This window comes from Mesocricetus auratus, unplaced genomic scaffold (assembly GCF_017639785.1).
Source record: "Mesocricetus auratus isolate SY011 unplaced genomic scaffold, BCM_Maur_2.0 Super-Scaffold_100030, whole genome shotgun sequence".
NCBI lineage: Eukaryota > Metazoa > Chordata > Mammalia > Rodentia > Cricetidae > Mesocricetus > Mesocricetus auratus.
In genome coordinates this window covers 15,361,673-15,371,737 of record NW_024429211.1, presented here as the reverse complement: position 1 = coordinate 15,371,737, position 10,065 = coordinate 15,361,673, and the positions used below count along the sequence as shown (strand labels likewise).

Below are 10,065 nucleotides of genomic sequence, written 5' to 3'. Positions count from 1 at the left end.
GTGTTCCTTCCACAATTTTCTGACCCTTTCAGGTAGGTTTCTTCACCTTATTCTATACCTATTATTTTTAAGTTTGGTCTTTTCACGGTGTCCCACATTTCCTGGATATTTTGTGTTAGGGATTTGTTGGACTTAAAATTGTCTTTGGTCGATGAATCTAATTCTCCTAGTGTGTCTTCAACACCTGAGATTCTCTCTTCCATCTCTTGCATTCTGTTGTTTATGCTTGCATCTGTAGTACCTGACCATTTTCCCATATTTTCTAGATCCAGAATTCCTTCAGACTGTGTTTTTTATTGTTTCTATTTCAGATTTCAGCCCTTGCACTGTTTGAATTGTTTCTTGTAATTTTTGTTTTGTCTTTTGCTCCATTTCTTGCATTTTTTTGTTTTTTCTTCCATCTCTTTAAGGGATTTTCTCAAACCCTTTTTAAGGGCCTCTATCCTTTCCATGAAATTGTTTTTTATGTCATTCTCTTCTAGTTCTGTTGTGTTGCGGTGTTCCAGTCTTGTTGGTGTAGGGTCTTGACTCTGGAAGTGTCATATTTGTTTTTTCTGTTGCTCCTTTTGTTTTTACATTGTCTCCTTCCCATTCGTTCTTGCAGTGGCTTCCAGACGGTACCTCTTCCTATTCCTGATGGGTGTGGGACCAGGGTTCCCTTCTGTTGGATGTTGACCAGCCCACTGATCTGGTAGCTCTCCACTTCCTGGTCTCGGGGGTAGAAAAATGAACTAGGATGCTGGGATGCTTTGGATCCCACTGGGATGGATGGGAGTCCCAGTGATATACCCCAGGCACAGGAGTGTTGCCTGGAGACAAGCCCTGATAGTCTCGGTCCCATGGGTGTAACAGGAGACTAGGATGCTAGGGTGAGTTTGCTCCTGCCTCTGGGATGGAAGATGCTATGGCAGTCCTCGAGCACCAGCAGCTGGTCTAGTCTTAGTTCCGTGGGTGGAGTAGGAAACTATGGTACCTGGGCTCCTGCCACCTCTGCGGGATGGAAGCTTCAGTGGCAGAGCCCAGGCCCAAGCAGGTGGTCCCGAAATTGGCCCTGGTTTACCTGGACCGATGGGTGGAGCAGGCGATTAGGGGGCATTGGCTTCTTCCACTGGGATGGAAGACCAAGCGGTAGACCCCAAGCACTGGCAGCCAGTCTAGACCTGGTTCCTTGGGTGGAGCAGGAAACTCTGGTGCCTTGGCTCCTGTCATCTCTGCCAGTATGGAAGCCTTAGTGGCAGAGCCTAGGCATAGGCAGGTGGTCTAGAAATTGGCCCTGGTTTACCTGGACCCATAGGTGGGGCAGGAGACTAGGGAGCATTGGCCTCTTCCATTGGGATGTAAGACCCAGCAGTAGGCTCCAGGCACTGGCAGCCAGTCTAGTCCTGGTTCCATGGGTGGAACAGGAAACTATAGTACCTTGGCTTCTGCCACCTCTGCTGTGGTGGAAGCCTCAGTGGCAGAGCCCAGGCCCAAACAGGTGGTCAGAAATTGGGCCTGATTTCTGTTGTTAAATATTTTGTAAACTTGTATCCTTAGTAATTAATAGAATCTTCTCTTTGTATTTTTTCAGAAGCAACTTATAATACTCAACAAGGCAAAATTTTCTTTACTTCTTCAAACATTTTCTGTAAGGTATCTACATTTGAATCAACTAGTAATATATCATACATATGATGGTAAATTTTATATTGAAGAATCCTATTTTACGAATTATTTCCAATGACTGTTGTACAAAATATTGGCACAGGGTGGGACTATATATCATTCCTTTTGGAAGAATCTTCCACTGATATCTTTTAAACAGTCTAATAATTATTATAACTAGGCACTGTGGAGGAAAATTTTCCTCTATCCTGTTCTTGCAAAGGCATAGTGAAAATAGATCATCTTTTAGGTAATAAAGAAGTCAAGGGAATTCAAGACTGTAAAGAGTTCATTAGTTGAATCACCTTATTAATACCTCTTAGATCTGATACCATGCACCTTTTTCCATATTTCTTTTCAATGACAAATATAGAAGAATTCCAAGGACTACTAGGCTCTTTAGTATATTAGCATTTACCTGCTCCTGTACCAACTGTTCCAAGGTCTGTAATTTTTCTGATGTCAAAGGTCATAAACCCACCTGGACTGGTATGCCAGTTAACGATTTTAAAGATAGTTCTGTTGGTACATTTGAAAAGTCATCAGATGCTGTGCCCTATTTATGTACATCTGAATGGAAAGTGACTGTTCTTTTTACTTTTTAGGTACTGTAATACCTCTTAATATTTTCCTCAGAAACAAATACTAGGTTATGGTGTGTTTCTGAGATTGGATGAATGTTTTACCTGGGTATTCCATTGCTGTAACAAATCACATCCCCAAAAATTTGTGGCTATGTTAGCCAGATATGGCTTTAATATTCCTCTCTGTCCTCCTGGCCCTTTATATTCAACCCATCTTACACTTTCTTTTACCTGATATAAAGTTCCAATCCCTAAAATCTGAGCATTTGCCTCCTGAAGAGGCTAGTTTGGATGCCTAAATTCTAGTGAAATTATTCTTACAACTTCTACTTACATAACAAACCCTTAATTACAATGTAATTTATTAATATTTTAACACTGGTCTTTGACTGCTATAGAAGGTTGCCAAAATATTTGCTTTAATGTTTCTCTTGAAATTTGCACATTACCTTCTAAAGCTGTTCTATCCCCCAGAGCAGTATTTTTTTACAATAGGCATTAGTACATTTAATTACTATGTGGAGGAGTTTTCCACATGGTGACAGGGAATGACTGAACAAGATTTGACTTGGGGAGGTCCCCAAGGTGTTTCCCAGTGGCAAAGTTTTACCGTGTCTGTCCTTGTTTATTTGCATTCATTGGTCCAATGCCAGTTTTTGTATCATGAATGATAACACTATGTGACAACAATATCATACATTAATTAAACTTGATTACAGCAAATTGTATACATAATATGATTCTTATTAATTTAATACAAAGTCATATAATGATATAATGATAACAATGATTTTCTGTTGGCCAAGGGAAGTAACTTTGAATATCATGGAATTTCAGAAGACTTGAAAAGTTTTGATTATTTTGAGAACATGGGTGTATTTATTTTCCAAATACATGTGTTGTACAATTACAATTTGGATATGATTTTCTTTTTTTAAAATATTTTTATTATTTTAATTTTAAATAGCTTGTTTCACATGTCATTCCCAGTTCCCTCTCCCTCCCCTCCTCCCGCAGCCCCCCACCATTCCCCCATCCTCCCACACTATTGCCAATTCCTTCCACATAGAGGATATCTAGAGTCTGTTATTTTGCTCAGGGTAGTGTCCAGGCACTCCCCTAATAATCCAGGCTGAAAGAGAATCCCTCTTTGTGTTATGGACACACAATGTCTGTTAGTATTCGAGGAATAAACACTGATCCACTGCTCAGGACCCCATAGGTTACACAGGCCTCCTCACTGACTCTCCCATTCAGAGGGTCTGGATCAGTCCCATGCTGACCTCCCAGCTGTCGGTCTAGGATCCAAGAGCTCCCCCTTGTTCAGAGCAGCTGCCTCTGCTGGTTTTGTCAGCACATTCTTTGTCAATTTGCTCCTCTCTCCTCACTCTCTGTCGCTGGGTTTGTTGGGTTCAGTTCATTGTTTAACTGTGAGTATTTGCCTCTGCTTCCATCATTCACTGGATGAAGGCTCCAGGATGGTTATGGACATCAAGTTATGGCATCCAAGGTGGTCTCTATACTATTGCTTAGTTTGCCAATTGGTGTCATCCCCTTAGATCGCTAGAGGTCACAATGGTGCCTGATCTGTCTTCTAACCTATGATTTCCTCTTCCCCCTATCCTATACCCCCAGTCAACCTTGGATATGATTTTCTAATAAACTCTAACAAAACAAAAATACTAGTGTCTATAACACTTTAAATTAATATAATATTTCATAATATCAATAATTTACAATTAATAATTGAATAATTTTGATATATCTAAAATAAAAGGTAATTAAGCAACACCTCTGTTAAGCTAGTATCCCAGTTATGTTTAATTGTCAGCTTGACAAAGCCTACAAGGATATGCAAAGAAAGCTTTTTATTACATTCATCTAGATCTGGTTGTCTGTGTGCCTATCAGTGACTATTATTAATTGATTAATAATTTACTATTACTAATTGGTTAATGATCTTAACTCACCAGGGAGGCAACAGCCTTAGATAGATGGTCTTGGGCAGTATAAGAAAGCTAGCCAAGCATCAGCAGGACAAGCAGCAGTCAGCATTCCTCCATGGTTTCTGCTTCACATTCCTGCTTGAATTCCTCCATTACTTTCCTCACTGAAGAAGTGGGAGAGGATGATACAGCAAATAAACCCTTTTTTCTCCTTAAGATGATTTCATTCAGAATGCCTTATCACTGCAACATAGAGGAAATTAAAAGAGAAATTGGCACAGGTTGTGGGTTGTTCCTGGGATACACATAGACATGTGGCTTTTCATGCATTTGGATCATTTTGTTGGTGGATTGCATAGGATTTTAGGACTTTGGGCTGGAAATTTTGCTGAATGCTCAAACCTTAAAAAGTTATTTTAGGAACTTGGAAGATGAACTGTGGGGGTGTGATTTATGCAGTTTCAGAAGGGGTTACTGACTGAATTAAGAATTGAGCCATAACACCAGGCGTTGGTGGCACATGCCTTTAATCCCAGGACTGGGGAGGCAGAGGCAGGTGTTTCTCTGTGAGTTCGAGACCAGCCTGGTCTACAAGAGCTAGTTCCAGAACAGCACCTAAAGCCAATGAGAAACCCTGTCTTGAAAAAAACTGAAACAACAACAACAACGAAAGGGAATTGAGCCACATGCTATTTGTGTGAAATGTTGTATTCAGAGTCTGTGGCTGTTGTCAGATGGGACTTCAGAATCAGCTGTACTTAAAACCAAACAAATCTGCAGACCAGACCAGTGCAGGTGACACATACCTTTAATCCCAGCACTGGGGAGACAGAAGTAGGCAGATCTCTGAGTATGCAGCCAGCCTGGTCTACAGAGAAAATTCCAGAGAGCCAGAGCTACACAGAGAAACCCTGTCTCCAAAAACAAAAATCGAAACCAAAATAAAAAAAGAGATCTGCATCATTGAGGTGAACCTGTTTTTCTATTGGATGATGGGATTGTTGGTCACTTTGTGCTGAAGAATCAGCTTTGATTAAAATTATTCAGCAGCATCAAGATAATAGGAATGTATTGTGCTTAGGGTCAGCCCACAGAAGCTATGGTACAAGACAACTAAGGCCGATTTTAATCAGGCAGCTGAACTTCACAATGATTAAGAATCTCCCAGGTGATACTAGTTTTAAAGTAATGGAAGATGTATCTTTTAATGGGTCATGAACAGGAACTTGGCCTTTGTAGCATATGGTAGGTGGGCATCTCTTTGGAGAGTTCAGGAGTGGCCATTAGTAAAGATGCATTGTTAATTGTAGTGAAGACGTAAGAAACTGCAGATTCCAGGACTATGAGATGTTTGCCTAGGGCAGTGGCAAATGTGAAGTGTAGCTAGCATGAGATTAGGAGACAAAACATTGTTATCCATATGACAGAGCTGGGGAAAGGGGACTGCTTAAGACTTTCCGATATACATTGCAAAATAAGAAAACCCCAGATAGTGGATTTTGAACAAGAAAATTTTGATTTGTACTGCTGGATATTTGGGTTGATTTTCTACTGTTACTATGTTCTTTCATTTTGGAATAAGAAGCATAATTTGATTTCAATTTAGAGGGACCCACTGTTAAAAGATGTCTATCATCTGTCTCTCTGTCTATCTATCTATCTTTTTATCTACCTACCTACCTATCTGTCTATCATGCATACAGTGTTCTGTCTTCATATATGCCTGGATACCAGAAGAGGGCACTATATCTCATCATAGATGATTTTGAGCCACAATGTAGATGCTGGGAATTTTATTCAGTATCTCTGGAAGAGCAGGCAGTGATCTTATCCTCTGAGCCACCTATTTAGCCTCTAAACTTTGGTGCTTTAAGGGGACATTATTAGGTTTTAATGGGACTTTTAATGGGTTTAAATTTTAAGAGACGGTGTAACTCTTGAAACTTAACTGCTTTAAGTGATGTTTTAAAAATAAGATCTCAGGGACAAAAAAATTGAAAAATCATAGCTTTAAGTGAAGTGTTTCTATGTCAAGTTGACAAGTGGTAAAATATTCTAGTTAGCAAACTGTCATATAGTCACAGCATAGGATCTCTTGGTATCAGATATCTCATTTGAATAAGCATTTTTATTCAGTTTGTCTATGGGCATGTATGTGAGGTATTATAATATGTGTTAATTTATGCATAGGAATTAGCCTTGCCATAACTAGTGCAAGTGACTTCAGGTTGTATAAGTGAGTGAGCAAGCAAATCAAGAACCAGTGTTCCTCAGTGGATTCTTGTTACAGATAATCTTCCTGTCAGTCTGGTCCAGCAGCCACCTTTGAGTGCAAACACAGAAGAAGCAGAAAGAGTTAGAGAGATTAGAGTTATTACAGAGACCCTGAGCTCTGCACTGGGACAATAGAGAAGAGTTTCTTGAGGGGTCATATACAGAAGTTGATACACTGTGATCCAAGCATCTGGGCTATATCTCCAACTGGTGTCAGAACTTGGCCCTGGGTCTACATAGTACTCACTTAGATTGAATATTTGTCATGAAATGTGGTTCCCGGAGAGGGATGGTCAAAATGAATACACATAGAGAAGTGGGAGACATACACTTGGAGTGATAAGCAAGGCAGAGTGAGAGGGAACCACAGGAGGGTGCTTCACATTAATGTTTAAGAAAGCATTAGTATTGTTGTCTCTGGTTACAAAACCTGATCTCACTCTTCCAGTGCCTTAAATGGTATAAACAATCAGCTTGAAGGTGATAATTTTAGTCTGGTGAATTGAAAATTAAGAAGCTGTTTTAGGATTACATATTGTTTCTAAGAAATTTGTATAAGAGATAATTATGAGGTTATACACCTCTCCTAACATCAGAAATTAAGGAGACTGGGATTGTGGGGAAATTTTATGCATTGAGACAAAAGTTCTTTTAAAAATAAAGAGAGGTCAGCCTGGTCTACAAAGCTAGTTCCAGGACAGCCTCCAAAACAATACAGAGAAACCCTGTCTCGAAAAAAAAATAAAAATAAAGAGAACTTTAGGGGAAATTATAACCATCACTGCCAAGTTCAATGACCAAAAAAATTCTGACCTTTCCAGCAAGGCCTTATGACTTCCTCTAAGAGGAGGATTTGGCCCTGAGTAGCAGGTTTAAGGATACAGTAAGCAGTACCTAATTGACAAGCCTTGTCTCACTCAATATTCACAATAATAATTTTTTTCAACATATTTAGGGTCAGCTGTCCAAATGAAAATGTTATTAAAATTGCCTACATGGACCAGGACAAAGTAGTCAGCTGTCGCACTATATTGTTTCCTGTCCAGAAGAACTCCTATCTCCACCTTCTTTCTCAGGAGTGTCCTGCATGGCTCTCTGCAGAAACATCTTCAGAGTCTGCCTCTGGAATCGGTGATGCCTAATGGAGCCAACTAGGAAGTAAATGATGGGGTTGGCACAGCTGTTAACACAGGATAGGAACATTGTCATTTCAAAAGCATGGCCAAGGAAAACTCCATGATCCTCTTCGACCCAAACTAAGAGGAACCAGTAGATACCATAGGACAAACCAAAGAGCAGGAAGGCCATCACTGTGAGGGCAACGGTCACATACAGCCTGGTCACAGGAATCCTGTGTGAGCCACAGAAGACCCTGATCATCAGGGCCAGGCTGGACCCTGAGAGGACCACAAGTAAAACAATTAACCAAGCAAAAATGATGTAACATAATTTCTTGCACAAAGCAGAAACAAAAGCAGAGTCATCAAAGAAGGTACCACATGCCTTCCCTTCCAGGAGGCTCAATGTCAGGGACAAGGCCCAGAGCAAGGCACATATGACGGCTGATGTGTGTCTTGGTCTTCTACAGCGGTACCATACGGGCCACAGGGCAGACATGCAGCGCTCAGTGCTAATGGCACTGAGCATGCCTAGACTTGCAAAATAAGCACAATTGAACACCACAAACAAATACATGGGCACACCAATATGTTTTATATGAAAATGACTAAGGATTTTGTCCAGGGAACACAGAGTCTGAAAGAAGAGGAAGAGGAAGTCAGCACCAGCCAGGTTGAAGATGTAGACAGAGAAGGCATCCATGTGCAAGCGGAAGCCCAGGAGCCACAGCACTATCGCATTTCCTGCCACACCAACCAGAGCAACGATGACAATGAGAATATTCAGGGTATAGAACATTGTGGCACAGTATAAAGGCTGATTGTAGTCACTTTTATTCATTGCTATGCCATTAGCCACCCAGGCTGGAGTGCTTATTTGCATGTGTGGGAAATCTTCACTAGTGTTCCTGAAATGAAAAGGAAAAGACGTAAACATTCACTGTATACTCTCTGAAACCTTTCTTCCCAACCCAACTCTGTGGGAATAACTGACCCAGGCTCACAAAGAGGAGGAATCTACTTACATAAATAAAGTCATTTGTCTATTTTTAAAATTTCTTGAAGATTTGATTGATTGGGGCTATGTGGTGGCTTGAAAAAAATGGCTCCCATAGGGAGTGGCACTAATAGGATGTGGGGCTTTGTTGGAGTAGGTATCGTATTGTTAGAGAAAATATGTCCCTCTGGGGATGGGCTTTGAGGTCTCCTATGCTCAATCTATGTTCAATGTCCCCACTTCCTATTGCCTGTGGATCAAGAAATTTCAGCTCTTTCTCCAGTACCATGTCTGCCTGCACGCTACCATGTCCTACCATGATCATGATGGAGTAAACCTATGAAACTCTAAGCCAGTCACAACTAAATGCTTTCCTTTATAAGAGAGTCAAAGTCATGGTATCTCTTTATAGCTATAGAAATTCTAACTAATACAGAAATCAGTACCACACACTGGTGTATTGCTTTAATAGGCCTTACTATACTTTCATTTGGAGGCATTTGGACTTATGGAGTTTGTAATGCTTCAAGCATTTCTCAGTGGACCATACTAGTAAGAGGATGGAAGACAGTAGTGCTGAGGGTGATTTGAACTCTGGTGGCCTAACTCAAGATGTTTCAGGAGAGAATGTTACTATGTTGCCTAAAGATCATTCCTGTGATATTTTAATGAAGAGTATGGCTGGTTTTTGTCCTTGTCCATAGAGTCTTTCTGAGTCTAACATGAAGTGTTTTGGATTAATTCTACTGGCAGACAAAAATCTCGAAACAGCCTAGTACAGATTCTGTCATGTGGCTAAAGCAAACAAGGAAAAATACAAAGTGTTCGTTTTGAGTAGAAAAGGAGCACCAGGAAGTGGAATAGAGCTAAAGTCTGTGCTCAAGGATATAAACAGATTAAGAAATGAGCAAGGGCTCAAAACCAGGCTGGTGAAACCCACAGAAAAAGCTGACCTGAACAAGGGGGAGCTCATGGACCCCAGACTGATGAGTGAGAGGCCATCATGGGACTCATCCAGCTACTCTAATCTGGATGTCAGCAAGGAGGCCCTGAAATCTATGGGGCCTTGGGTAGTAGATCAGTATTTATCCCTGGCATGCAAATGGACTTGGGAGCACATTGTACTTCGAGGGATGCTCTCTGAACCTAGACACATGGGAGACAGCCTATGCTCTGATCCAGATGTTATGACAGACTATGGAAATCCCCCATGTTTCTAATTTAAATAAAAAGATAGCATGGATGAATGTGGAACAAAATATGATTCAACTAATCGCTGATTACAAGAAATATATTTCACTGATAAAGACATGTATAGAGTGGCATAATATGGTGGGAAATTATATTTCAAATGGATGGAAGATAGAAAATCAAAATTTACATATGCATAGTACTTCATTCAACAACTGTTTGGCACAAATTCTTTTCAGCATCCCACAAAATTTTCTCTAAAATATTTTATCTCATGAAACAGTTGTGGTGATTTGAATGTGAGTGGTCCC

General features: G+C 40.4%; 1 protein-coding gene across 1 annotated transcript; it reads right to left on the bottom strand.

The window, feature by feature from the left end:
* Nucleotides 1–7,474: 7,474 nt before the first annotated feature.
* Nucleotides 7,475–8,407, bottom strand: LOC121134802 (mas-related G-protein coupled receptor member X2-like). Its single transcript, XM_040733357.1, has one exon. The coding sequence runs from the start codon at nt 8,405–8,407 to the stop codon at nt 7,475–7,477; it is 933 nt and encodes a 310-aa protein (XP_040589291.1).
* Nucleotides 8,408–10,065: the final 1,658 nt, after the last annotated feature.